We start from the raw sequence: 27,935 nt of genomic DNA, 5'->3' as shown, positions 1-27,935 counted from the left end.
TGGGTATTTTCGTTGCTATATTTAGTTTTATGGCTACTAAAGCAAACCCAAGAAATGCATTTTCATGCACTAAACAGCCCAATTGCTTAGCAAAGTAACTCTTTTTAAGCTGCTTTTAAAAATCGTCTCAAATACCTTACAGAAAATTCAGAATATCCTTTTAGAAACGGATTTGGGCTTTGCAAACGGAATAACTGGTGTCCGAACACTGAGGTGCGATGTCGGTATATTCGTCGATTTTTAGCATGCGATAGACTAGACCATTTGGCTAAAGCTTTACTGCGTTCGAAAGCTCTATGATAGAGGATTTTGTGAAAAAAAATTCTAGGCGAAACATTAAAATTTGAATGAGCTACGCATACGTGTCCGAAAGCGATACTGTTGTCCGAAAGCGGAGGATTTGACCTGCGCGCGCTAATCTTCTCATAAAATCATGAGGGTTTGGTCTATTGATTCGCGCTCTAGCACATCTTCCTGGCAGGGATTGGGCTTTCAAATGCGCCATAGGAAGCCAGAATCGGTTTGCTAGATTTGCTGTGCGAGCGTCCGAAATCGCAGAATGTCCGAAAGCCGAGGTCCTACTCTATACGGGTTTTGCTCGATTTCCTCGCCACGTGACGTCGTCGCTCGCACATGGCAGAAACAGAGGTTTTCGCTACAGAAGAACATCCCTTCCTTCTTGCGTCGGGCCTCCAATTGCTTCGACAGTCGAAAGATCTTTGCGACGTCGTCGTCGTCGTCGACGGACACCGATTTCACGCTCATCGCACCATCCTTGCGTCGATCAGCGGCTATTTTCGTACGATGTTTCTTGGAGAATTCGCAGAGAGACGCCAGACCGAAGTAACGCTTTACGACGTCGACGCCACGTCGGTGAAGACATTGATCGACTACGCTTACACGGGAAAGGCCCAATGTGCGGTTGACGACATCAAACGACTGTACGCGAGCGCTCATCTCCTTCAGTTTGACGACGTTGTCACGAAGTGCAGCAAGGGGCTCAGGATGCAGGCTGACCTCTCCAACTGTCTGCACCTTGGGATGTTTGCTGATCAATACAGTGACTCTCTATTGATGAGCGTATCCGATCGCATGGCAGCCGTCAATATTGTCGAATTGGCCGACACTGAGGAGTTCTTAGCACTGTCGGCAGATCATCTTTGTCGAATCGTAGCTTTGGATGAATTAGGAGTGAGGGATGAAGTGGAGGTGTTGCGCGTGATATCTAAATGGATCAAGCACGATTACGAATCGCGCGGAAAATACGCCAAGGATCTGTTAAATTTGGTTCGTCTGCCTCTACTCGATTTAGCAAAGTGTGAAACGCTCTTGAGGGAGCTCCAAATGGGAGAACGGGTCACGGAAAGAGTAACGGAAGATGCAAAGAAAGAAGGAGAAGGAGCGGCATTGCCTCGGACTGGATGCCAAGGCGTTTTACTTGTTGTCGGCGGCGAAAAGTCTGAATACGATGAAAATGAAGAAGGACACCACTATAGTGTATCAAACGAATCAAGGTATTATGATCCGTCTCAAGACGTGTGGAATTCGTTTCCCTCGTTAGTTGAGACGAGATCTTGTCCTGGTCTTGTGACCGTTGGTGACGTTCTGTACGCAGTAGGCGGGGAAATGATTGACCCAAATATCTGCTACAGCGAGTTTGAGGAACGTGAGAATTATGCCTATTCTACGGTAGAAAGATGCGATTTGAAACATAATCGATGGGTGGCTGACGTCGCACCCATGTCCTATCCAAGACATGTGTAGTGAAGCGTTGTGCTTACCCCAGACTTCAGACTAGACTGTTTTATTATCTCTCCAACTACCCATTATCTATCCTCCCTCCCGTTAGCCCGGATTAGACCTTACTACACTACTACGGCGCCTACGAACTGTGTTCATCGCTGTCTGACGTGGCATCTAGGACGTAGTCTTCAAAACGCACTGGGAGTCGCGTGATCCGACGTGGTCGTTCGGGTGGTTCGTCTTCCCTTCCGATCGGTTCTGGTGTGAGTGGGGGTGGTTGCTGAGGGTGGACGTTGTCAGGGGGCGGGGCTACCGGACTTGCGATCGGTTGCGGTTGCACGTTGACGGCTGGAGTTGGTGTCGGAGCCGCTGGTCTTGCGATTGGTTGAGGCGTGTTGATTACAGGGCCGCTCGGGACCCAGGATATGACGTTCTCGAAGTCCGTTACATCTCCGACGTCCGTACGGTGTGGGTTTTCGTTCGCTCCGGTCCCTGGCTGTGGTTGCGAATGATTCGGTGTCGTAGGGGTTCCGAGTGTTTGTCCGTCGTTTGCAGCATCCGTCGTTGTCGTGCTGGATGTTTCGTCGTGCGGCGCATCGATGGGTTGATAGCACGGGCGTAAGCGGTCGTGATGTACCCATCTCCGTCGCCCTCCTTTGTGTGAATGTTGGATTTGGTAAACGTCATTCTCTCCTTGTTTTCGCAGAATTTTAAATGGGCCGTCCCATACCGAAAGTAACTTGTAGGCTTTTCCCCGCAGTCGGCCTGGATCATGCAGGTAGACGAGGTCGCCGGGCGAGTACAAACGTACGTGGGGTGTCACGCCTTGACGTTGTCGCTCCTGGGCCGCCGTCAAATTGGCATCCACTAATTCCCGTGCTCTAACCATCTCCGTGGATAACCGTTGAAGATACTCTGATGTATCCGTTGGCGGCGGGGTTGCGCAGCTGCACGCGACGTCGGTTGGCAGGCGGGGTTTCCTGCCGTATAGCAGCTCAAAGGGCGATGCTCCTGTCGAGGTTTGCTTTGCAACGCGGTAAGCGTGGAGCGCTGACGGTAGCCACAGATCCCAGTCGAGAGGGCGGTCCCCGCAGTACTTCCGGAGGATGCCGAGGAGGGAGCGGTTGAACCTTTCGACCAGGCCATCGCCTTGGGGATGATATGGGGTTGTGCGCGTTTTCTCTAATCCCATCATCTGGCACAAGTGGCGTATTACGCGTCCTTCAAAGCTTGGGCCTTGATCGGAGTGAAGTATTCGGGGAACGCCGTGTCGCGATACAATTCCGTCGTAGAGAGCCCGTGCCACCGTCTCGCTCTTTTGGTCTGCAGTAGCAAATGCTTCCGGCCAGCGGGTGAAGTAGTCGGTACATACCAAGACATATCGATTTCCCCGAACGGTTCGAGGAAGTTCAAGGAAGTCGATCGAAATCATTTCAAACGGCCCGCCGACGGGAATTGACCTCAAGGGCGCTTTTGGGCGAGGCGCTACGGCGTTCGCTCGTTGACAGGTCGAGCAGCGACGAATGTAATCGTCAACGTCGGCGGAAAAGCCTGGCCAATAGTAGCGTTGCAGAAGTGTGTCGGTGGTTTTGCTGACGCCGAGATGACCGCTGAGAGGATCGCCGTGAAGTTGTTGCAAAATTGTTGGAACGAGGGCTTGCGGCACGACGAGGACCGACGTTGTTTCCAACCGGGCACCAAGACGACGGTTGCGTCGCAAAATGTTGTGGTCGTCGAGCTGTAGCTGGTCCCACAATTGCCGGTAGCGGCGATGTGCGCCATCGCGCCAAACTCCTTCTGCTGGTGGTCGTCCTTCGTCCGCTCGAAGGCGGGCAATCACAGTCGCTAAGACATCGTCGGCTTCCTGCATAGCGCGGAGTTCTGCAACGTTGGCGCTCGCTGGTATCGTTGTGACGGCACACATTCGCGACAGTGCGTCAGCGTCAACGTGCAATCGTCCTGGCTTGTACTCCACTGTGAAGGTGTACTGGCTCAGGGTGTGCAGCCAGCGACCGACTTTTCCCGCGGGATGCTTCATCGTGTTCAGGTGGACTAGCGGTCGGTGGTCAGTCACGACAACGAACGGTGCTCCCAAGAGGTATGGGTGAAAATGCGCTGTACCCCATTTAATAGCGAGCAGCTCCTTCTCTGTCGCGCTATAGTTCGTCTCCGTAGCACTCAGCTTCTTGCTGGCGAAGGCAATGGGGCGTTCGTGGCCGTCGATAATTTGGGAAAGGACGGCGCCAAGTCCAACATCACTGGCGTCTGTTTTGAGCCTGAATTGTTCCGAAAAGCGCGGAAACGCCAGTACAGGGGCTTTGGTCAGCTTTTCCTTTAGTGTAGCAAAGGCACGCTCTGCTTCCGTTGTCCAGGTGAATTTGGAATGGCCTGTCGTCAAGTTGTGAAGAGGAGCGGCGATGGTGGAGAATCCAGGGACAAAACGACGATAGTACCCAGCAAAATTGATGAACGATCGTACTTCCGTTTTCGTACGCGGTTTGGGCCAATTCCGGACTTTATCCACTTTCGTCGGATCCGTCGCGATACCCTCAGCGCTGACGACGTGCCCCAGGTACGGCACCTCCGATCGCACAAATTGACACTTTTCCGTGCGTAATTTCAGCCCAGCCGTGCGTAGCCGCTCGAAGACTGCGCGTAGGCGGCAAAGGTGTTCCTCAAAGGTGCGTGAGTGTACAAGGACGTCGTCGAGGTACACCAGGCAGGAGTCGAGCGTGAGTCCCCGAAGTACAACATTCATCAGACGTTGGAATGTGGCTGGTGCATTTGTAAGTCCAAACGGCATCACTTGAAATTCGAAGTGGCCGCCGTTCGTCGAAAAGGCAGTTTTAGCCCTGTCTTCCGCAGCCAGAAGGACCTGCCAATAGCCAGAAGCTAAGTCCAACGTCGTGAAGAATAGGGCGCCTCCGAGACTGTCCAGGGTCTCGTCGATGCGAGGGATGGGGTACGCATCCTTCACCGTGATGTCGTTGAGAAGGCGGAAGTCTACGCAAAACCGGAACTTCCCATTTTTCTTCGTTACCAGGATGACCGGGGACGACCACGGGCTGCAACTCGGGGTGATGATTCCTTCATCCAACATTTCTTGGACTTGGCGATTTGTTTCGGCGCGGAGATGAAAGGGCTGACGATATGGACGTTGATGAATTGGGCGGTCCGTCGTAGTAACGATGCGATGCTGGCAAATATTAGTGCGCCCCAGATCGGACGGGTGGCGACTGAAAATGTCGTTGTATTCCATGAGGAGAGTCTCTAGAGCTGCACGTTGTGAAGGTGTCAGAGTGGGCGTGTCCGGAAGTGGCGGTATCCACTGATCGCGTGGCGACGTATTCGAAATAGGGGCTGTTAGTGTCGAGGGATCGATCTCTTCCGCCGTTCCGAGCCGCTTGCCTTTGTACAGTTTACGTTGTCCGCCCACATTGAAAACCCTGACAGGGATGATGCCAGTAGTGTTGTTGGCCAATGACGCGGCGACAATCAGGTCGTATTTCTCCGCCAGTTGCTCTGATGGTTCGAATAACAGCGGATGAGACGACGACGTGCAACGCTCTTTGGTATCGGGACAGATGACGGCACCGGCGACTATCATTTCCATCTGGCCGGGCGGAAACACGACGGACTCAACGAGTACGACTGAGTACAACGGAGACGACGGGGTCGGTGATGCGGGCAACAACGAAGGTGGGGGAGGGGCGATGAGTGGGTGGGAAAATCCCGACGGCAATCGTAATTGACGACGCGAGACGAGTAGATCAATGTCGTGTCGGGTGATGAAATCCGCACCGAGGATTGGATTGGTAGCGATCGGTGCGACACGAAAATAGTGTTGCGTTGACCACGTCCCGATTGTAAGTGGAAGATTCAGTGCACCGAGAACCGGGATGTTATGTCCGCTAGCCATCGATAACTGTTCGGTCGACTGTTGGATATTCGTCGGGGCTAATGACGGCGGGACGATCGAAACGGCCGCGCATGAATCGAGGAGGCACCGGCTCGAGTGGCCATTTACCATAGCGTCGACTTGAAAGACAGCGGCGGACTGAGGTGATACCGGTTGCAACGCGCCGACCGCGAAGGGTGGGAGTAAAGGTTCGTCGCGCGAAGGGAGCGGGTAACACTGTTGATGGGTGTCATGTTTTGCGCTAAATTTCGTGCACGTCATGCGAATATGTCCCATTTCACCACAATTCCAACAGCGGCGCTCTGCCAGGGGCACAGACGAACGTGGGGCGTACGGAACGCCAGACGACACAGCGAACGAAGCGTGAGCCGGTGACTCCAGGCGAATAACGCGGTTGAGAAGAGATGAGAGTAAGGTAGATTGTTGTTCGACTGCTTTCAACAAGGTGTCGGCAGGTGCGGCCGAGGCGATAAGTGAAGGTGGCACCGTTGAAGTGGGGATCGATTGTCCGCCGTCAGCGCGGCGACGTTCTTCGGCTAACTCGGCAGCGTTCACTTCCAGCGCAATGCGAATTGCGTCGTCTAAGCTCTTCGGGTTGCCGTAGCGAACGCGGAGACGGAGATTGCCGTCCCGAAGACCATCGAGAAATTGGTCGCGACTGAGCAGATCGCGTTGCGCGATATCCATCGTGGGGAAAGCTTGTGCGGCGAGGCCCCGAATCGCGTTCCCAAAAGCCAAAATACCTTCGTCGCTGCGTTGCGTGCGGAGCCGAAATGTTGAGCGTTTAACCTCGTGATGATTGGCCGGCAGGAAGCGATCTCGAAGAGCGGCGAGAAGCGTGGCTAACTGAGATTTCGTCGCCGGTGACAATGAACGCAGAGCTTCGCGAGCGGGGCCTTGTAACCGCAGCTGGAGCACGTGGCGGCTGGCGGCGTCGTCCCAGTGATTGAGCTGTGCGCAAGATGTGAAGTCTTCCTCCCAGTCTTCCCAGGATTGATCCGGAGCGGCGCGAAATGGCGGGGGGAGGAGAGAGCTGAAGCGAAGAGCGGCGGATGCGCCGCCGAGGCCGTCGGGCGGTTTCACGTCGGCGGGGTCGGGGGGCTGGTCTGTGTCGTTCGGCTGGTCGGTCATCGGACGGCGTCGAGATGAGGACTCCTGTCACCAGTGTAGTGAAGCGTTGTGCTTACCCCAGACTTCAGACTAGACTGTTTTATTATCTCTCCAACTACCCATTATCTATCCTCCCTCCCGTTAGCCCGGATTAGACCTTACTACACATGGAAACGAGGTTACCTCCTGTCTTGGGCGCATCTTTGAGATAAGTCCGAATCTAGAGGAAAACGAATGGTTTGTAGAGGTGTACGACTCAGAAGAAAACAGATGGTTTCCTTTTTCGTCACCTCCAAACCATTGTGTGGAAGACGTGACAGTAGCCGCTCTTTCCGATCATGTATACGTGTTTTACAGTACAGGTGACAGCTTCGGATATATCAGATACAATCCTATTAAAGATCGCTGGCAAAGTTATTCTGAAGCTCCGTTTTCTTTCAGGGGAGCACCAAGTTTTACAGTTGCGAACGACGGCAGTATATACTTTTATTGGCGCTATTGGCGCTACTCATGTTGTGCATTGTTCGCAAGCAATAGCGAGCAGTGGTCAAAGTTTTCACCCCGTTTTAATTTGCTGTACAGCTGGTACGATTGCGAAGGGGGAGCTGCTGATCGCGACAATTTTTACATTTTATCTGACAGATGTGTGACGGTAATTGATGTTGACAGCCCAAGCAAAATACGGGAAAGAAAGCCGGGCGAAAAATACATTCCGAATGGTTTGCGGCAGTATGGAGCTAAGTTTATAAGCAGAAAGTTTGCTTTGAATTTGATGTAGTACATGACCCTTGTTATATGTTCTTGCATCTAATTTGATTTGCTGCAGTCTGCAGACTATTTGTTTTTGTCAGGTTAGTTAGGTCACTCCGAATTATTTTCGTACGCCACTGTATAGCAGAGTGATGTTAATTCATCGGCAGAAGAAGCCATAGTCTATCCGGGTTCGGCACCATCCTCGCCACGTGACGTCGAATTTCTCGCGCACCTACATGGCAGAAACAGCGTTTTTCTTTACGGAACAACATCCGTCGAATCTTGCGTCGGGTCTCCAATCGCTTCGACAGTCGAAAGATCTCTGCGACGCCGTCGTCGTCGTCGTCGACGGACACCGATTTCACGCTCATCGCAACGTCCTGGCATCGATCAGCGGCTATTTCCGTACGATGTTTCTTGGAGAATTCGCAGAGAGACGCCAGACCGAAATAACGCTTCACGACGTCGACGCCGCGTCAGTGACGACATTGATCGACTACGCTTACACGGGAAAGGCCCAATGTGCGGTCGACGACATCGAACGACTGTACGCGTGCGCTCATCTCCTTCAGTTTGACGCCGTTATTACGGAGTGCAGCATATGGCTCAGGAGTCACGTCGACCTCTCCAACTGTCTGCACCTTGGGATGTTTACTGATCGATGCAGTGACTCTGTCTTGATGAGAGTGTCTGATCGCATTGCTGCTGTCAATATCGTCATACCTGCCAACCTTTGAACAAGCTAAAGCGGGAGATTTTTGAGTGCCACGCCCCGAAAAAAATTTCTGGTGTGACCAGTCCAAGCTTTTAAAACATTAAATTAAATATTACATCTAATGATCCGCCTAAGTTATAGAAATGAAAGCTAAAGATTGTCTCTGCGTGTGAGTCTCGACGCTCCGCAGTCTGCTCCTCTCCGGTATTTCCTGCAGTACTACTCATATAGGAGTCACGGTACGCTTTCAGTGCCATAGGAAGATATTTTAGAGAGGGAATGCTGCGCGCGCTATGCGCGCGCAAAAAAAATTTTGAGACCACGCCCTCATAATGCATTTTTGAGGTTGATTTTTGCTACTTTAAAGTGCTTACTACATCACTGGATAACCGAATATTTCGCGAATGAACCAAATCTAGGGAAGTCCCCAAAGCGGGAGAAAAACTGCTTTTTTTGGAAAGCGGGCGGGAGGCCAATTTTTGCCTCAAAAGCGGGAGTTCTCCCGCTAAAGCGGGAGAGTTGGCAGCTATGTATCGTTGATGTGGCTGACACCGACGAGTACTTAGCACTGTCGGCGGAGCACCTCCGTCGAATTGTGTCTCTGGATGAGTTAGGAGTGAGGGATGAAGAGGCTGTGTTGCACGTGATATCCAAATGGATCAAGCACGATTGCGAATCGCGCAAAAAGCACGCCAAGGATCTATTAAACTTGGTCCGGTTTGCTCTCATCGATTTGGAAAAGTGTAAAACGCTTTTTATGGAGCTTCAAATAGGAGAGTTAGTTGTGGAGAAAGTAACAGAAGATGCAAAGAAAGAAGGAACGGTTTTGCCTCGCACTGGATGCCAAGACGTTCTACTCGTTGTTGGCGGTGACATTTTTAGAAAAGCCTATGACCAAGGAGGAGGACACTACTGTAATGTATCAAATGAAGCAAGGTACTGTGATCCGTTTCAGGACGTGTGGAATTCATTTCCCTCGTTAATTGAGCCTAGATCTTGTCCTGGTCTTGTGACCCTTAACAACGTTCAGTATGCCGTAGGTGGTGAAATGGTTAACCCAGAGATCTGGTTTAGTGAAGATGACGATCGCGAAGAGCATGCCTTTCCGTTAGAGACGGTAGAAAGATACAATTCGAAACAGCACCGATGGGTGGCTGACGTTGAACCCATGTCTTATCCAGGACCCGGAAACGAAGTCACTTCCTGTTGTGGGCGCATTTTTGGAATAAGTTTAGAGTGGATTGGGCCAAGTTGGCATCCAAAAGCAAACAATTGGTTTGCGGAGGCGTACAACCCAGCGGAAAACAAATGGTTTCCTATCTCGTCACCTTCGAAGCCAAGCTATCGCTTGGAAGACGTGATAGTAGCCGCTCTTTCTGACCAGGTTTACGTATTTTACCGCAAACGTAACAATTTCAGGTATATGAAATATGATCCTATTGAAGATCGCTGGCAGAGTTTTTCTCCTGCTCCGTTTTCATTCCGCCGTACGTCTGAAACGGAGCCGAATTTCACAGTGACAATTAATGGCAGTATATACTTCTTTTCGAGCGGCTCATCGTCTGTATCATTTTCAAGCAAAAACGAGCTGTGGTCAAGGTTTTCGCTCAGGTCTGATATTGCTTCTGATTTGTGTTATCATTGTGGCGGGGGAGCTGGTGATTCCAACAAGTTTTACTTTTATTTGACGAAAAGGTGACGGTTATTGACGTCAACAGCTCAAAGGAAAGATCGACGTGTAAGAGGAAGTCGGACGAAAACTATTTGCCTTACTATTTGCGACATTATGAAGCTGAATTTATTAGCAGAAATTTAGTTTTGAATTTAATGTAGTAACACAGACCAAGAGCAAGAAAAAGACTATAAACGGTCTGCACTAGACAACCAGCGCGTGCGCTCTAACCGGGATATCTATGATCCGGGTTTGTCTAGCCTGTTTTTCAATTCTCGCGCTCGCACATGGCAGAAACAGCGGTTTTCGCTACAGAAGAACATCTCTCCCTTCTTGCGTCGGGCCTCCAATTGCTTCGACAGTCGAAAGATCTCTGCGACGTCGTCGTCGTCGTCGACGGACACCGATTTCACGCTCATCGCAACGTCCTGGCGTCGATCAGCGGCTATTTTCGTACGATGTTTCTTGGAGAATTCGCAGAGAGACGCCAGACCGAAATAACGCTTAACGACGTCGACGCCGCGTCGGTGAAGACATTGATCGACTACGCTTACACGGGAGAGGCCCAATGCGAGATAGACGACATCATACGCCTGTACGCGAGCGCTCATCTCCTTCAGTTTGACGACGTGGTCACGAAGTGCAGCAAGGTGCTCAGGATGCGGGCGGACGTCTCCAACTGTCTGCACCTTGGGATGTTTGCTCATCGATGCAGCGACTCTCTTTTGATGAGCGTATCAGATCGCATGGCAGCCGTCAGTATTGTCGAGCTGGCCGACACTGAGGAGTTCTTAGCGCTGTCGGCGGATCATCTTTGTCGAATCGTAGCTTTGGATGAATTAGGAGTGAGGGATGAATTGGAGGTGTTGCGCGTGATATCTAAATGGATCAAGCACGAGTACGAATCGCGCCGAAAGCACGCCAAGGATCTGTTAAATTTGGTTCGTCTGCCTCTACTCGATTTAGCAAGGTTTGAAACACTCTTGAAGGAGCTCCAAATGGGAGAACTAGTTACGGAAAGAGTAGCGGAAGATGAAGAGAAAGAAGGAGAAGGAGCGACATTGCCTCGCACTGGATGCCAAGGCGTTTTACTTGTTGTGGGCGGCGAAACGTCTGAAAAAGATCGTGAGAGAAAAGGATACCACTATAGTGTATCAAATGAATCAAGGTATTACGATCCGTCTCAAAACGTGTGGGATTCGTTTCCGTCGTTAGTTGAGCCGAGATCTCGTCCTGGTCTTGTGACCGTTGGTGACGTTCTGTATGCAGTAGGCGGGGAAATGATTAACCCAAATATCTTCCACCACGAAACTGAGAATCGTGAAGATTACGCCTGTTTTTTGAATACGGTAGAAAGATACGATTCGAAACATAATCGATGGGTGGCCGACGTCGCGCCCATGTCCTACCCAAGACCCGGAAACGAAGTCACTTCTTGTCTTGGGCGCATTTTTGCGATAAGTCCGAATCCAGAAGGAAACGAATGGTTTGTGGAGGCGTACGACTCAGAGGAAAACAGATGGTTTCCTTTTTCGTCACCTCGCAATCTTTGCAAGTCTGACGTGACAGTAGCCGCACTGTCTGATCATGTATACGTGTTTTACGGTGAAGGTGACAGTTTTGGATATATCAGATACAATCCTATTGATGATCGCTGGCAAAGTTATTCTGAAGCTCCGTTTTCTTTCAGGGGAGCGCGACCAAGGTTTTCAGTTGCGAACAACGACAGTATAAACTTTTACCCGCGCTACTCATTTTGTGCATCCTTCGCAAGCAATAGCGAGCACTGGTCAAGGTTTTCACCCCCTTCTAATTTGCAGTATAGTTGGTACGATTGCGAAGGGGGAGCAGCTGATCGCGACAATTTTTACATTTTATCTGACAGTTGTGTGACGGTAATTGATGTTGACAGCCCAAGCAAAATAAGGGAAAGAAAGCCAGACAAAAAATACATCCCGGAAGGTTTGGAGCGATATGGAGCTAAGTTTATAAGCAGAAAGTTTGCTTTGAATTTGATGTAGTAAATGACCCTTGTTATGTATGTGTATTTAAATGTTCTTTCCAATAATAAATGCTGCAGTCTTCAGACTAATTGCTTTTGTTAGGCCACATCTATGGTTAGGCTGGATATCCTGTCTATCATTTGCTTTTGGGAGGTCATAGATTACGTCATAGATTTTCAAAAACGTGGCTCTAGAAAGGAACTTATTCCACTCGCGATGAATTGGTTGTTCCGTTTAAAATATCTATAAGCATCTTAGCAGAGTCATGTCCTCATAAGAAGCTATATCCGGGTTCGGCAAAATGCTCGCCACGTGACGTAGAATTTCTCGCACTCGTACACCCTCGTACATGGCAGAAACGGCGTTTTCTTTACGGAACGACATCCTTCGATTCTTGCGTCGGGTCTCCAATCGCTTCGACAGACAAACGATCTCTGCGACGTCGTCGTCGTCGTACGGACACCGATTTCACGCTCATCGCAACGTCCTCGCATCGATCAGCGGCTATTTCCGTACGATGTTTCCGCAGAGAGAAGCCAGACCGAAATAACGCTTCACGACGTCGACGCCCTGTCGTTGACGACATTGATGAACTATAGACTACGCATACACGGGAGAGGCCCAATATGCGCGGTCGACGACGTCGAACAATTGTGCGCGAGCGCCCATTTGCTTCAATTACGAAGTGCAGCAGGTGGCTCAGGATGCAGGCTGACCTCTCCTACTAGCTGTCTGCACCTCGGGGTGTTAATTGGCTGATCGATACAGCGACTCTCTATTGATGAGCGTATCCGATCGCACGGCAGCCGTCAATATTGTCGAAGTAGCCGACACTGAGGAGTTCTTAGCACTGTCGGCGGATCATCTTTGTGTCGAATCGTAGCTTTGGATGAATTAGGAGTGAGGGATGAAGTGGAGGTGTTGCGCGTGATATCCAAATGGATCAAGCACGATTACGAATCACGCCAAAAGCACGCCAAGGTTCTGTTGAATTTGGTTCGTCTGCCTCTACTCGATTTAGCAAAGTGTGAAGCACTCTTGATGGAACTCCAAATGAGAGAGTGGGTCACGGAAAAAATAACGGGAGAGGAAAAGAAAGAAGGAGAAGAAGCGGCATTGCCTCGCACTGGATGCCAAGGCGTTTTACTTGTTGTCGGCGGTGAAGTTTCTGAATACGTTGATGAGAATGAAGGACGCCACTATAGTGTATCAATTGAATCAAGGTACTACGATCCATCTCAAGACGTGTGGGATTCGTTTCCCTCGTTAGTTGAGCCGAGATCTCGTCCTGGTCTTGTGACCGTTGGTGACGTTCTGTATGCAGTAGGCGGGGAAATGATAGACCCAAATATCATCTACCACGAATATGAGAATCGTGAGGATTACGCCTATTTTTTGAATGCGGTAGAAAGATACGATTCGAAACATAATCGATGGGTGGCTGACGTCGCTCCCATGTCCTACCCAAGACCCGGAAACGAGGTCACCTCTTGTCTTGGCCGCATTTTGGGGATAAGTCCGAATCTAGAGGAATACAAATGGGTTGTGGAGGCGTACGACTCAGAGGAAAACAAATGGTTTCCTTTTTCGTCACCTCCAGACCAGATCGTGGAAGACGTGACAGTAGCCGCTCTTTCTGATCATGTATACGTGTTTTACGGTGAAGGTAACAGTTTCGGATATATCAGATACAATCCTATTGAAGATCGCTGGCAAAGTTATTCTGAAGCTCCTTTTTCTTTCAGGGGAGCGCCACCAAGGTATACAGTTGCGAACAACGAAAGTATTAACTTTTATTGGAACTTCTCATTTTGTGCATCGTTCGCAAGCAATGGCGAGCAGTGGTCAAGGTTTTCACCCCCTTCTAATTTGCAGTACAGTTGGTGCAATTGCTCGGGGGGAGCTGCTGATCGCGACAATTTTTACATTTTATCTGACGGATGTGTGACGGTAATTGATGTTGACAGCCCAAGCAAAATAAGGGAAAGAGAGCTGGGCAATAAATACTTTCCGCAAGGTTTGCGGAAATATGGAGCTAAGTTTGTAAGCAGAAAGTTTGCTTTGAATTTGATGTAGTACATTACCCTTGTAAATGTTCTTGCTCTTAATTTGATCTGCTGCAGTCTGCAGACTATGTTTTTGTCAGGCCACTCCGAAATATTTTCCTACGCCACTGTGTAGAGTCATGATAATGAATTCATCCGCAGAAGAAGCCATATCCGGGTTCGGCACAATCCTCGCCACGTGACGTCGAATTTCTCGCTCTCGTACATGGCAGAAACAGCGTTTTTCTTTACGGAACAACATCCGTCGAATCTTGCATCGGGTCTCCAATCGCTTCGACAGACGAACGATCTCTGCGACGTCGTCGTCGTCGTCGACAGACACCGATTTCACGCTCATCGCAACGTCCTGGCATCGATCAGCGGCTATTTCCGTACGATGTTTCTTGGAGAATTCGCAGAGAGACGCCAGACCGAAATAACGCTTCACGACGTCGACGCCGCGTCTGTGAAGACATTGATCGACTACGCTTACACGGGAATTATAAAGGCCCAATGCGCTGTCGATGACGTCGAACGACTGTACGCGAGTGCTCATCTCTTTCAGTTTGACGATGTCGTCACGAAGTGCAGCATATGGCTCGGGAGTCACGTCGACCTCTCCAACTGTCTGCATCTTGGGATGTTTGCTGATCGATACAGCGACTCTCTATTGATGAGCGTATCTGAGCGTACGGCAGCTTTCAATATTGTTGAAGTGGCCGACACTGACGTGTTCTTAGAACTGTCGGTGAAACACCTCTGTCGAATCGTAGCTCTGGATGAATTGGGAGTGAGGGATGAAGATGAGGTGTTGCGCGTGATATCCAAATGGATCAAGCACGATTACGAATCACGCCAAAAGCACGCCAAGGTTCTGTTGAATTTGGTTCGTCTGCCTCTACTCGATTTAGCAAAGTGTGAAGCACTCTTGATGGAACTCCAAATGAGAGAGTGGGTCACGGAAAAAATAACGGAAGAGGAAAAGAAAGAAGGAACGGCTTCATCTCGCACTGGATGTCAAGACGTTCTACTCGTTGTCGGCGGAGAAGTGTCTACATATGATTTTGAGTGGTACGAAACACACTGTGATGTATCAAATAAATCAAGGTATTATGACCCGTCTCGAAACGTGTGGGATTCTTTTCCTTCGTTAGTTGAGCCGAGATCTCGTCCGGGTCTTGTGACCGTTGATGGCGTTCTGTATGCCGTAGGCGGGAAAATGATTAACCCCGAGATCGGATATTCTCGTGAGGAGGATCGCGAGGACTATCCGTTGAATACGGTAGAAAGATACGATTCAAAGCAGAATCGGTGGGTGGCTGACGTCACACCCATGTCCCACCCAAGACCTGGAAACGAGGTCACTTCTTGTCTTGGGCGCCTTTATGGTATAAGTCTACCTCCATACGAAAGCAATTGGGTTGCGGAGACGTACAACGCGGAGGAAAACAAATGGTCCCCTCTTTCGTTACCTCCAAAGCCAAGGCATTACGTCAAAGACGTGACAGTATCCGCCCTTTCTGATCATGTATACGTATTTCACCGTGAGTATGACAACTTTGGCTATATAAGATATGATCCCATTGGAGATCACTGGCAAAATTATTCTCCTGCTCCGTTTTCTTTCGACCTTACGAAAAGAGAGGCGCCGATTTTTACAGTTGCGAATAACGACAGTATAAAATTTTATTGGCACAGCTCGTTTTGTGCATCGTTTTCAAGCAAAAGTGAGCAGTGGTCAAAGTTTTTACCCCATTCTGATTTGCCGTACAGTTTGTTCGATTGTGGTGGGGGAGCTTGGGATCGCGACAAATATTACCTTTTGTTTGACAGAAGTGTGGCGGTATTTGATGTCAACAGCCCAAGCAAAATAACGTGGAGAAAGCCGGGCGAAAAATATATTCCGATGTTTTTGCGGCAATATGGAGCTAAATTTATAAGCAGAAATTTTGTTTTTAATTTGATGTATCCAGGTAGTACATAATCCTTTTTTGAATTCTTTGCTAACCAACATTTATGTACTACTGTACAGTAGATCGAGCAAGCGCGATTCGATCACGTGCTCGTTTCAGAGCGATCTTCTATTAGCCCTTCTATTATGCATTATGCCCCCTATATGCCCATTATGAAAGCGATCAATCAAAAAAATTATTTTTCAATCAAAATAAAGATCTTATTGCGACGATTTGGTCAGGAGCGAGCTCGAAATGGGAAGGATCTGCCGTTTCCTTCAACAAACGTTGAAGCGAGCCTTGTGGTGGAGAAATGGACGACGAAAGTAGCAGCCTCTGGCAAAAAGATGTTGCTTGCCTGTACGGAGTAGTACCGTGACGGAGTAGTAGAGTCCCGTATCAATAGTCGGACAACATCAAATGCCGGACAGCTTCACGCGTTCCCTGCTTGACAGAGCCGACCGCGCGTCAGTTCTTTTCAAAGCTTAGGTGATTAGCATCTCTGGCACACAGCAGCGGCGAAGCGATCGTGTCGCACATAGGAGCAAGAAGGGTTTGTTTGTTTTTTTTCGGGTAATTTAATCTCGGACGGACATCATCATTTCCCGGACAACGCGATTTTCTCGTCAACCGTACACTTTGAGAGCAAACGCCGCATATCGATCGAACGCTCTATCTTTCCTCTATCTAATACTGTTTAGAGTACGCCGATCTGATCTACGGTCGCCGAGAAAATCGAGTTTGAAAAGAAGCACTACCTGTATCTAAAGTCGGACACCCTATTTTCTTCTAAACTGGATTCCCTTCGTCAAGCGCACGTAAGTGGAATATTCTGAAGATACCAACGGTCAAATTAAGATAAAACAAGCAAAAGTGGCTGAAATTATAGACTTTTTCATAGAAATCGTACTTTCAACCGTGGTTATTGAGCTTCTAACCCACTTTCGTAGATCGGGTAGCATCAATTAAGGCTCTTCATAGTTTCTAACAAGGATTTCTGACCGTTTACACACATTTTAGCAGGTTTTCTCAATTTTCAAAAATTAAATTTGAAAATTGAAAAAAATGCTAAAAAGTGCACAAGCGAGAAAAAATCTTGTTAGGAACACCCGCAGAGCTCGGATTGATGTCTCGCGATGGCAGAAACTAAATTGGTTAGTTTTAGTTTTTATTCGACGAAAATGTGACGGTAATTGACGTCAACAGCTCAAAGGAAAGAACGACGTGTAAGAGGAAATCGGACGAAAACTATATGCCATACTATTTGCGACATTATGAAGCTAAATTTATTAGCAGAAATTTAGTTTTGAATTTAATGCAGTAACACAGACCAAGAGAAAGAAAAAGACTATTAACGGCTTGTTTGTCTAGCCGCGTGACGTGCATGTTGCTCAATTCTCTCGCGCTCGCACATGGCAGAAACAGAGGTTTTCGCTACAGAAGAACATCTCTCCCTTCTTGCGTCGGGCCTGCAGTTGCTTCGACAGTCGAAAGATCTCTGCGAAGTCGTCGTCGTCGACGGACACCGATTTCACGCTCATCGCAACGTCCTGGCGTCGATCAGCGGCTATTTCCGTACGATGTTTCTTGGAGAATTCGCAGAGAGGCGCCGGACAGAAATATGTACGTCGACCTCTCCAACTGTCTGCATCTTAAAACCGTTTCCCTTTCGACAATGTCTTTGTCGGTCAGGACGACCTTAATGGATGGCCACTCAGGATTATGTTTTTTAAAAGTCTCCATCATCCATTTAAGACTGCAAGCATCTTCGACTGCCAGGAAGCAAGCAGCCACTATTTCGCTCTGACCGTTTCCGTCTGAAAGATAAAGATGAAAATGATTAACTAATATTGGTTATATGTTATCACCAGTTTTACCTTCCGCCAAGAAAAGATACAAGGGAAACCCCAAACTCAAGAGCTTGTATGTTGCATCCATACGTAACAACTCCGGAAACGCCTTGAAAATTTCTCGCATAGAGCGGTCTTGCAAGAATAGCCCTTGAAGTTTTCGATCGCTGTGACAAAATACGTCAACAGTGGCACCTAGCTGAAGAGAAGCACACTATCCTAGATATACAGCATACATAGAACGCAGCCAGCTTATTGAAGCACATGAACTATACCGTATTTTGACGCCAGTTTGCTGACAACGGAGTCTAAATCATTTGCTGAGACGTTGCTTCGTCCCGCGCAGCGATATTTGACAGGTCCTTTAATTAAAAGACCGACCTTAATTTCTCGTTTCCTGGGAAAGTTCTTTCTGAACCATCTTCTTGTTGGCTTTCATAGCAAGCAATTTTGAAGCCGTCGCTTTTGCTTCAGTGTCTAGCGACCTTTGCGAAGGAAGATGACGAAAGAGATTCTATATGATGAGCAAGGAGATAATACTTAGTAAAATAAACGACACAGAAAGTCACTTCACTTCAGATATGTCATGGCTGTGCTCAGAGCACCAACTCTTCACTTCAAGTGCAGTGCCATCTTTACTTGCTCGCATATTGACTGAAAGTCCTAGGACAGCATCACGTGAGATAGACATATCTTTGACAACCTACACATGTTGACATACGAAGACGACCGTATCCCTTTTCCTCTCGCTTTGAAAGCCTGTCCGCCATCGGCGCCATGAGTACAGCAATATTTTATTTCATAATATTTCAATGCCGACGCCAACAGACGATCGACGCCGCGCTTTGACGCCGCTTTGACTGTTCTTGAATCCCGTATCCAAAATTCAACGAACTTTGTTCGCTTGTACTCTTCCAGTTTGGCTTCCAACTTCAAACTTCAAAACGACGCGAACAACTTTACTACTGCAAAAAAAACTCTCTATTTCGTCGATTTCCGCCTTATTGCGATCGCCAGAGCCTCTCTCAGTCGATTCTTCGCTCATGTTTCGTTTTTACCGCCCGATCCCCGAACACAAATCGACGTCACAACGAAGTACGCTACACATGACGTAATAAGACGTAATATAGCGTACGGTAGATTACCGTGACTCCAAGCCAGGGCCAAGCCAGGCCGTGAGACTTGAGTCACGGTACCGTGACTCTAGCCACAGCATTCTCTCACGCTCGTACATGGCAGAAACAGAATTTTTCTTTACGCAACAACATCCGTCGAATCTTTCGTTGGGTCTCCAATCGCTTCGACAGACGAACGATCTCTGCGACGTCGTCGTCGTCGTCGACGGACACCGATTTCACGCTCATCGCAACGTCCTGGCATCGATCAGCGGCTATTTCCGTACGATGTTTCTTGGAGAATTCGCAGAGAGACGCCAGACCGAAATAACGCTTCACGACGTCGACGCCGCGTCTGTGAAGACATTGATCGACTACGCTTACACGGGAAAGGCCCAATGCGCTGTCGACGACGTCGAACGACTGTACGCGAGTGCTCATCTCTTTCAGTTTGACGATGTCGTCACGAAGTGCAGCATATGGCTCGGGAGTCACGTCGACCTCTCCAACTGTCTGCATTTTGGGATGTTTGCTGATCGATACAGCGACTCTCTATTGATGAGCGTATCTGAGCGTACGGCAGCTTTCAATATTGTTGAAGTGGCCGACACTGACGTGTTCTTAGAACTGTCGGTGGAACACCTCTGTCGAATCGTAGCTCTGGATGAATTGGGAGTGAGGGATGAAGATGAGGTGTTGCGCGTGATATCCAAATGGATCAAGCACGATTACAAATCACGCCAAAAGCACGCCAAGGTTCTGTTGAATTTGGTTCGTCTGCCTCTACTCGATTTAGCAAAGTGTGAAGCACTCTTGATGGAACTCCAAATGAGAGAGTGGGTCACGGAAAAAATAACGGAAGAGGAAAAGAAAGAAGGAACGGCGTCACTTCGCACTGGATGTCAAGACGTTCTACTCGTTGTCGGCGGAGAAGTGTCTGCACCTGATTCGGAGTGGTGCGAAACACACTGTTTTGTATCAAATAAATCAAGGTATTATGACCCGTCTCAAAACGTGTGGGATTCGTTTCCTTCGTTAGTTAAGTCGAGATCTCGTCCGGGTCTTGTGATCGTTGATGGCGTACTGTATGCCGTAGGTGGGAAAATGATTGACCCCGAGATTGGGTATTCTTGTGAGGAGGATCGCGAAGACTATGCGTTGGATACGGTAGAAAGATACGATTCAAAGCAGAATCGGTGGGTGGCTGACGTCGCACCCATGTCCCACCCAAGACCTGGAAACGAGGTCACTTCTTGTCTTGGGCGCCTTTATGGTATAAGTCTGAATTGCGAAAACATTTGGTTTGCGGAGGCGTACAACTCAGAGGAAAACAAATGGTCTCCTCTTTCGTCACCTCCAGAGCCAAGGCATTACGTCAAAGACGTGACAGTATCCGCCCTTTCTGATCATGTTTACGTATTTTACCGTGAGTATGATAACTTCGGCTATATAAGATATAATCCCATTGAAGATCACTGGCAAAATTATTCTCCTGCTCCGTTTTCTTTCCACCTTACGCATGGAGTGGCGCCGATTTTTACAGTCGCGAATAACGACAGTATAAACTTTTATTGGCACAGCTCGTTTTGTGCATCGTTTTCAAGCAAAAGTGAGCAGTGGTCAAAATTTTTACCCCATTCTGATTTGCCGTACAGTTTGTACAATTGTGGTGGGGGAGCTTGGGATCGCGACAAGTATTACCTTTTGTTTGACAGAAGTGTGGGGGTATTTGATGTCAACAGCCCAAGCAAAGTAACGTGGAGAAAGCCGGGCGAAAAGTATATTCCGATGTTTTTGCGGCATTATGGAGCTAAATTTATAAGCAGAACTTGTGTTTTGAATATGATGTAGTGCATAATCCTTTTTGTGAATGCTATTGCTAACCATATATTATATCGAATGAAGGTTCCAGCAGAGATTAAATATTTAATCTCGTGTTTTATCTGTGGTTCCAGCCTTCATGATGTACGGAGTTGGCCTCTGCAGGCCAACGACAAGGGAACCATAGCAACAAATACGGGACATCTCACATCTTACTCAAAGAAATCGAAGCCGATCCAAGCCGATTGGAAGCATCGAAGAGCAGGTAGACCGTAATTATTTTAACTAAACAAACAGCTGGACTATTTGTTTTGTTGTAAGAGCGGCATGGAAGGCAGGGAAGAGTATAGCGGAATCTCATCGGACGAAGAATGCGACTGGGAGTGAGTAGGGTTCGCTTTCCGATTTCGAAAACGAATTGATCTATTTTTGCAGCGAAGAAGAACAAGAACGCCTATATCAAAGAGTGGAAAACGGAGATTTGCAGAATATGAAAAAAATAGATCATATTCATATGACGTCAGGAGGTCATGTGATGCGCGTCTCGAGCACTTTTGGGTGGCAAGGTCTAACATGGTCAAAAGCTGTTGCGCGATAGGTTGCGCGAACCGCTTTGTGCGAGGATCTTCGATAAGCTTTTACCGGTTTCCTCCCGAGGGTACAGAGAGCCGGGAACGGTGGATAGCAGCGATTCGACGAAAAGATTGGCGCCCTAACGAATTTTCCTACGTATGCTCGTCTCACTTTGTCTCGGGAAGCGCGATGACGAAACCATAGACGACTCCTAGCTTGTCCTTTGGTCTGTTCTTCGATTGTTCTCGATTGAGATTCGGAAACAACGATTTTGCTAAAAACATCTTCGCTCGCTTCCAAAATCTCGGAATAAGAAAGGGTAGCTAATGAATCGTCATATAAATCTGTCAGGATCATGGGCTGATCCGTTTCGAGAAAAGCATCCCAATAGTTTGGCTGCAGCGAAAGTATGACTGACTTGCCTTGCCCGCACTTCGACAAGTTTTCGTAGAAGCTTTCTAATTCGTCGTTCGTCGGAGCGGAACAGGCCACTGCCTTAGTCCTTGGCGCAGTTGCGCTGCTGCTGCTGCTGCTTCCTGCATCAGCGCTACTCGCAGAGAGATTCATCTTCTTCTTCGGAGGGACAAAATCGATTTCGGCTGTTGGAGCGAAGGGAGCCGCTTTTCCAGATAGATCAGCCCACCGACATGGTACTGACGTACACGACGCATTATTTGCCCTTTCTGCTGTATAAATGGCAGCAAATAGCAGAGCCGCCACATGCGAGCACGCTTCACCCAATCCTGCCATGCACGTGCAGTGGGCACATAAGACGGTTCCATTCTCTTCGGCTCCCACCCAAGTGCGTAAATACGGAGCGTTAACTGCTTGAGAATGTCCAACCTTACCGAGGACGACGTATTTTGATGGCTTCGCTACACGAACGTCTGTTACCCACCCAGCCGTGAAAAACTTGTACCCGTCAAGACTTTTGTACGCCTTCAGCGATTCTTTCGTGTACAGGCTTGGGGTGTTGATAAGATAGTTGTAGACGTCAGGAAATTCGATGGAAGGCCAAGCGTCACTCGTTGCAGCTGAATCTATCACGTACGGATCGTCAACGTCGGGACCGATGATGGCGAGTTTCTCCAAGTAGCGACTCTTAGCTTCGTCTTCGAGAGCGAAAAAGTAGGAGGAAAAGCGTTGCGAAGACATGGCAGTAAGCGAATAAGCCGCTGCTAGCGCGTGCGAGTGAACAGCGCATGCCACCCAAACCCCCAAGACTTTTTTGCCACCCATGCGCACGTCCCTGTGACGTCATGAATATGATCTATTCTTTCAGAAGGAAAAGCTAAATTGTATGGAGTGTACGACGACAAAGAATTGATTTGCGGAGAAGATCTGATTCAGGTTAGGATTGGCGTACTGCTAACGGGATCCAAATGTTGAATAAAATTTGTAGGGTGGCCGTTGGATGTTGATACATGTTGCAGTGTTGAAAAGAGATATTGAGATTTTAAAAGAATTGCTCAGACGAGGGATGAAAGTTGATGAAGAGTTATGCACTGTTATAAATACCCCACCACATTATTACTTTGGGAAAGATGCTGTGAGATTGAGTTGTCTTTTTTTTGAACAGCTGTTTGAAATTTTGCATTAGTGCAATCTTACACCTCTGAAGCTGGCTTGTGTCATTGGTGATGAATCTGCTGTGGAATTTCTTCTAGAGAACGGAGCAAGGACTTGGCCACCAGTAATGTTCTGTCAATGATGTGTCACACAGCGTTTTAATAATCTGTTTAGGATACAGAAACAGCTTTGAAGTTGGCATTTGCAAATGGACGCGTTGATATAGCAGAACGATTATTACATGTATCCAAACCAAATGAAGATGAAGGAGTTTGGAGAATAGTACCTTTTGCGGTATATATGTATTTATTTATTGATTGATTACTTATTATTGTCTATAACGTTTTAGAAACCTCTTTTTTGCTACGCTTGTTTTGGCGGAGTGGAAACGGTTAAACTTTGGTTTAAATATTCTTTTGAGACAATCGAGACAGAATCAATCAACCCATTTTCTAAACCAAAGGTGTGTTGCAAAAAGAACGAAATTGAGTAAATTAAAACTTATCGTAGTTTGAACCATTCATTCACTGGGCTGTTGCAGGTGTACAGCTTTACGTTGTTCATTTTCTGAGTGAATTAGGATTTAAGCTTTCAGAAACACATGTAAGAAGTTAGGTCATAGACACTTCTCTTCTACAGTATCTAAGGGTGAATAAAACTTCTTTTTCTAAAATATTTATAGGATGTCAATCGGAACGTTTTTCATGTCTTGGCTGAATCGAAGCAGAAAGACGAGAGTGATCGAATTGATCTCTTAGCCTGGCTAGCAGAAAAATTACCTCTCGGAATGATGGATGATGTGGCCACAGATCGTTTCCAATTTGTAGAATTTTGCTTACGCAATGTCTCTTTCTTATCCTGACGTGTGTAGGGAAAATGGACTCCATTGACTTTGGCTTGTTATTCAAAGAACTTCAAAATAGCAAGAAAATTATTGATGTTGGGTGCTAAGCGGAAACTTAATATCGACGTATGTTTTAGTAGTAAAAAATCGTTTGATGTAGAGCTTCTTTAGGTTGGGAGCACTTTGTTGGACCGCGTGGTTTTGTTTGAATACGTGGATGCTGCAAAAGCTTTTTCCAAACTCAAAATCGAATTTTCTGGATTCAAAACCCGTTCAAAAGACGTACTGTCTTCCCTGTTTAGTTACGTTTCTGTGATCTCCTTGTTTTGTAGTATTATAACACGGAGGATAGAAGGAGGATAGTGTTTGATTCCTTTGTCACTGAAGGACTTCTCGTTGCTGGAATGCCTAATGTTTTTCACTGGGCTGCTTGCTATGGCTCTGCAGTGTCTCTTGATCATCTTTTGGATTACGGAGCGAATCTGGAGGAAAAGGACGATGTGATGCGTCACAAGCGATATTTGGTTCATTTTCTAATCAAGAATTTTAGGATGGGTGTACACCGATCATGTTGTGCACATGCTTGGAAAATGTGCAATGGTTTGCCATACACAATGCTAATTACAAAGTAGTCGACAAGGTGAATTAATTAGCTTCCTAAATTCAGCAAATTTACGAAATTTAATGTTTAGAAAGGAGACTCGTTGCTGCATTTGTATGGAAGAACAGAAATGCTAAGCATTTTATCTATGTCACCGTCGGCAAAGATAAGTGTTCTTCAATATTTTCTGGATCTCGGTCTATCACTCGAGGCTGAAAATGATGTAAGCTGACCTCAAAGAAAAGTGAAATTGCTATGTTGATTTTGTAAACAGGTTGGCATGAAACCACACGAGACATCAGCAGACGAAATGCGAATATTTCTCCAAGCTAAATATGTAAACTCTCGTGTTTTACATTTTTGCTGTGCACATGACGCTACGAATCTTTAGGAGCAAATGCTATCATTCCGGCTGCTTGACAGCGAACGAGTTCAACCTGAATGCGTTCAAACGTGTCTCGTCGGCGAACCTATGGCTGGCAAAACAACCCTCACGAATTCTCTGTGTGGCATCACATTGCAGTCAGGCGACAGACAATCAGACGAGCTGGATCGAACGGCCGGCGTCGATGTTCACAACAAGCAGGTAGACGGGGTGGGATTGATGTCTATCTGGGACTTTGGCGGTCACTACCCGTTCCGCGTGGCGCACGCTGTTCTTTTTCGCTTTTCGCTGACAATTTTCCTGTGCGTCGTCGATATAGTCGACGGAAATGGCAAAAGGCGAGCAATAAAAGAAGTGATGGCAGAACTGAGGAGATGGCTCGCGTTTTTGAAGTCGGCGAGAAAATCAATCGTCTCTGGCATCACGATCGTTGTTGTTGGCAACAAGAGAACGGGAGACAGTCGCGACGACGACATGAAGCCTTTGGGCGCATTTCGAATTCACGTCGCAAATCTTGTTGAAGAGTTTGGGGGGATCTTCTGTTTAGCCGGCGTTGTCGAGGTTGACTGCAAGAAGGGACAGTCGCCGGCTATGGATTCGTTTCGCTGCGAACTGAAGAGGATCAGGAATGAGCTTATTCAGGTACAGCACTACAGTCTTTGCGCTTGAGAACTGCTGCACGGCTTTTTTGAAATAGAAAGCGGATCCAGTTCCCAAAGTATGCGAGAATTGCAGATCACTGATTTTAAGCAGTTCTGCCACAGAGGAAAAGTTGCTAAACTTGGAAGAGTTTCGACGCACTATAGAAGCGCTGCTTGATCGACCTCTCATTGAAGACTTGCCAGTTGAGTTATTGGCTCAAAACCTGCACGATTCGGGAACTGTAAGCTATATGACTACGCTTCGGTTAACGCCAAAGACTCTGTTTTCGTAGATTCTGTATTTTCGTAATCTCGGCCAAATTTATCTGCAGCCTTCTGTTTTGGTGACCAACCTTCTAGGACCAATCCTCTCCGATCCCGACGAATTCTACATCCACGCCGTTGGCGACGACACGGGCCGTGTGAATCGAGCCGACGTAAAACTAGCCCTCGAGTTATTTCAAGAAAAGCAACGGGAGCGAAATCTTCCGCGTGTGTCGTTCACCGCCGACGAGGCAATTAGAGTAATGCTCGATCTTTATCTCATTTGCCAAATTGAAGGTAAAGACGGCCCCCACTCGTATCACGTTCCGTGCCTAATCAAAGAATTAAAACCGGCCGGCGTCTGGGAGAGAGAAGACAAAATGGTCGTTTACCGCGGTCGCCGCTACCGAGTTTCTCACCCCACGACGGACGTCATTCCACCGCCGCTTTTTCCCGTTCTTCAAAGTCGCTGTGCAGCCATTTCGAGATGTCGCATGAATCTTTGGAAAGACGGCTTCACACTCGAGGCGTCCGGTCCAAGTCATTTGGTCGAATGCCTCGTCGAATTGAGGAATGAAAACGATGCCGTCGACGTGATCGTGCGCTGCTGGGAAGGAGGCGAATGCGTGGCAAAGGATATGCTCGAAGACGTAAAGCGCACTGTCGAGTCGGTTCGAAGCGATAAAGCCAATGGCACTCGAATGGAATGGTGCTATTTGGACAGCGATGATCTTCAAAATCATAGTTCAGACGTAGCCGTGTACGAAAGGGACGACGTCAAGTCGTGCAGGAACAGCGCCGCACTTGTAAAAGCCAGAAAACTTCGCGGTGCAAAGTATCCCCACATTCGAATTAGCCATCTGCGTCTTCGTCGCCGCATCCGAGACGGAGAGCCGGAGCAGGGAGGAAGTTTTCCTGCCGACGACAACGTCGTGTGCAAAGATGTGATTGCGGCGATTTGTTCGGGAGCGAGCTCGAAGTGGGAAGAGATCTGCTGTTTTCTGTTGTCGGCAGAAGCAATGACGGAAATACGGCGAGCGAATCATAGCAATAAAGTAAGCCTTGCACTGGCTTTGGAGAAATGGACGAAGAAAACGGAGCAGCCTCTGGTGGAGAAGGTGTTGCGTGCTTGTACGGAGTCGGGTATTAGCAAGAGAGTTATCCAAGAGAAGTACAAAAAAGTGACGTCATTGCACTCGTAGAAATACTTACATTACAAGGTATGTTAACGCAGATTTCTTTGTGAAGTGGAGTCAGTCAGTATTAGACTCTACATTACATAATTACCCGTGCCTCTGCTACTCTTTATCACTTATCTTTGCTACATCGCACTGCTCTTTTGCTATTTTATTACCCTTCTTTAACATTTGTTTTACCTTTTTTTATTTGAACGGTTTAGTAATATCGACGTATGAAAAGTCACCAAGTCGCGTTTTTTATCAATGCTTCCGTCATACATCCGGGGGCTAGCGACCAAGCGAAAGGGCAGCTCTCACCAGCAGGGATTGGGCCAGGAAGAGATTCGAAGTGGCGCTCTTACGCCTTCTCTAGCCGATCATCTATCGAACTGTGTCATGGTATAGCCTACTCGCAAACGGTCGTGAAAGTGAGCTCTAAAAGAAAGAAACGGCGCTATTAGGCTTCTTCACCTCCGTAGGAATGCGACGTACTCCTGTTCCAAGTAGGCCTAGAACTTTGATCGAGTGCGAAATTGAGTTTGGATAAACGCAGGCATCAAAAAGTCGCGCATTCAGTCCCAATGGCGGTGAGCCAATTTCTCGGCGCCCAATCGATGTATGCCAAAACAATTGCCTGTAAAAAACTGGCGATTGCCAAAAAATGGCTGTAGTGGTGAAAAGAAATTATTAATGAAAAAATCTTTAATTAATTAATTAATTAATTAGGTAGCTATATGTGATTTTTACGAGACGTTTGTTGTAGGTAAAAGTGTCTATCATGTTCGACGCGAGCGTTTTCAAGTACACGCAAAGTCATGTGCTGATCTTTGCCTTTAAAGAGTGAGGCGATATTCTTCATATTTCAGTCACATCGTCCTACGTGCTGTATAGCCAAGATGCATAAGTGTGGGCGGCAGTCACAAGTCTGGGAAGCGATCGACTACAGTTACGAAGATGCCGCTGCTTCCAGAAACGGCTACAGTACAGGCCACAGTTGCAAAAGAAAGTCATATAGCGGAGAGGAAGAAGAGCCTTGAAAAAATGAATGAAAATTATTTGATCTCATAAACGAAATTGAAACGTACTAACGCCACGCTGAGCTGCGTGGCGCCGCTATGTTAGCACATGTGATGCTGAGCGTGACGTCATTCATCCTGGACAGACGTCTCCCGTTAGCGAGAA

At 47.7% G+C, this 27,935-nt stretch overlaps 5 protein-coding genes across 5 annotated transcripts; all 5 read left to right on the top strand.

The window, feature by feature from the left end:
• The first annotated feature begins 633 nt into the window (after positions 1–633).
• Positions 634–1,764, top strand: LOC136194846 (kelch-like protein 20). The gene has a single exon (XM_065984100.1). The coding sequence runs from the start codon at positions 634–636 to the stop codon at positions 1,762–1,764; it is 1,131 nt and encodes a 376-aa protein (XP_065840172.1).
• Positions 1,765–7,761: 5,997 nt separating this feature from the next.
• On the top strand, positions 7,762–8,262 carry LOC136194845 (kelch-like protein 20). Its single transcript, XM_065984099.1, has one exon. It carries the CDS (start codon positions 7,762–7,764, stop codon positions 8,260–8,262), a length of 501 nt encoding a protein of 166 aa, XP_065840171.1.
• Positions 8,263–14,186: 5,924 nt separating this feature from the next.
• On the top strand, positions 14,187–15,538 carry LOC136194844 (kelch-like protein 20). The gene is made up of 2 exons (XM_065984098.1): positions 14,187–15,242; positions 15,533–15,538. The coding sequence occupies exons 1-2, from the start codon at positions 14,187–14,189 to the stop codon at positions 15,536–15,538; spliced, it is 1,062 nt and encodes a 353-aa protein (XP_065840170.1).
• A 3,426-nt stretch (positions 15,539–18,964) lies between these two features.
• On the top strand, positions 18,965–21,192 carry LOC136194843 (kelch-like protein 20). The gene is made up of 3 exons (XM_065984096.1): positions 18,965–20,655; positions 20,833–20,963; positions 21,134–21,192. The coding sequence occupies exons 1-3, from the start codon at positions 18,995–18,997 to the stop codon at positions 21,190–21,192; spliced, it is 1,851 nt and encodes a 616-aa protein (XP_065840168.1). The 5' UTR covers positions 18,965–18,994.
• A 3,060-nt stretch (positions 21,193–24,252) lies between these two features.
• LOC136194842 (death-associated protein kinase 1-like) lies at positions 24,253–26,777 on the top strand. The gene is made up of 6 exons (XM_065984095.1): positions 24,253–24,324; positions 24,377–24,508; positions 24,560–24,622; positions 24,677–25,312; positions 25,368–25,553; positions 25,605–26,777. Exons 1-6 carry the CDS (start codon positions 24,253–24,255, stop codon positions 26,775–26,777), a joined length of 2,262 nt encoding a protein of 753 aa, XP_065840167.1.
• The last annotated feature ends 1,158 nt before the right edge of the window (positions 26,778–27,935 follow it).

The sequence above is a fragment of the Oscarella lobularis genome, chromosome 13 (genome assembly GCF_947507565.1).
Source record: "Oscarella lobularis chromosome 13, ooOscLobu1.1, whole genome shotgun sequence".
NCBI classification, from domain to species: Eukaryota; Metazoa; Porifera; class Homoscleromorpha; order Homosclerophorida; family Oscarellidae; genus Oscarella; species Oscarella lobularis.
The sequence above is the reverse complement of the archived record's forward strand: the minus strand, read 5'-3'. Positions and strand labels throughout refer to the sequence as shown.

Coding starts and splice junctions, on each gene's coding strand:
- LOC136194843 (XM_065984096.1), top strand. CDS start 18,995: ATGGCAGAAACAGAATTTTTCTTTACGCAACAACATCCGTCGAATCTT. Junction 20,656..20,832: donor TGGAGAAAGCCGGGCGAAAA/GTATATTCCGAT, acceptor CTGTGGTTCCAG/CCTTCATGATGTACGGAGTT. Junction 20,964..21,133: donor TTGGAAGCATCGAAGAGCAG/GTAGACCGTAAT, acceptor CTATTTTTGCAG/CGAAGAAGAACAAGAACGCC.
- LOC136194846 (XM_065984100.1), top strand. CDS start 634: ATGGCAGAAACAGAGGTTTTCGCTACAGAAGAACATCCCTTCCTTCTT.
- LOC136194844 (XM_065984098.1), top strand. CDS start 14,187: ATGGCAGAAACAGCGTTTTTCTTTACGGAACAACATCCGTCGAATCTT.
- LOC136194845 (XM_065984099.1), top strand. CDS start 7,762: ATGGCAGAAACAGCGTTTTTCTTTACGGAACAACATCCGTCGAATCTT.
- LOC136194842 (XM_065984095.1), top strand. CDS start 24,253: ATGTTGTGCACATGCTTGGAAAATGTGCAATGGTTTGCCATACACAAT. Junction 24,509..24,559: donor CACTCGAGGCTGAAAATGAT/GTAAGCTGACCT, acceptor TTTTGTAAACAG/GTTGGCATGAAACCACACGA. Junction 25,554..25,604: donor ACCTGCACGATTCGGGAACT/GTAAGCTATATG, acceptor CTGTTTTCGTAG/ATTCTGTATTTTCGTAATCT.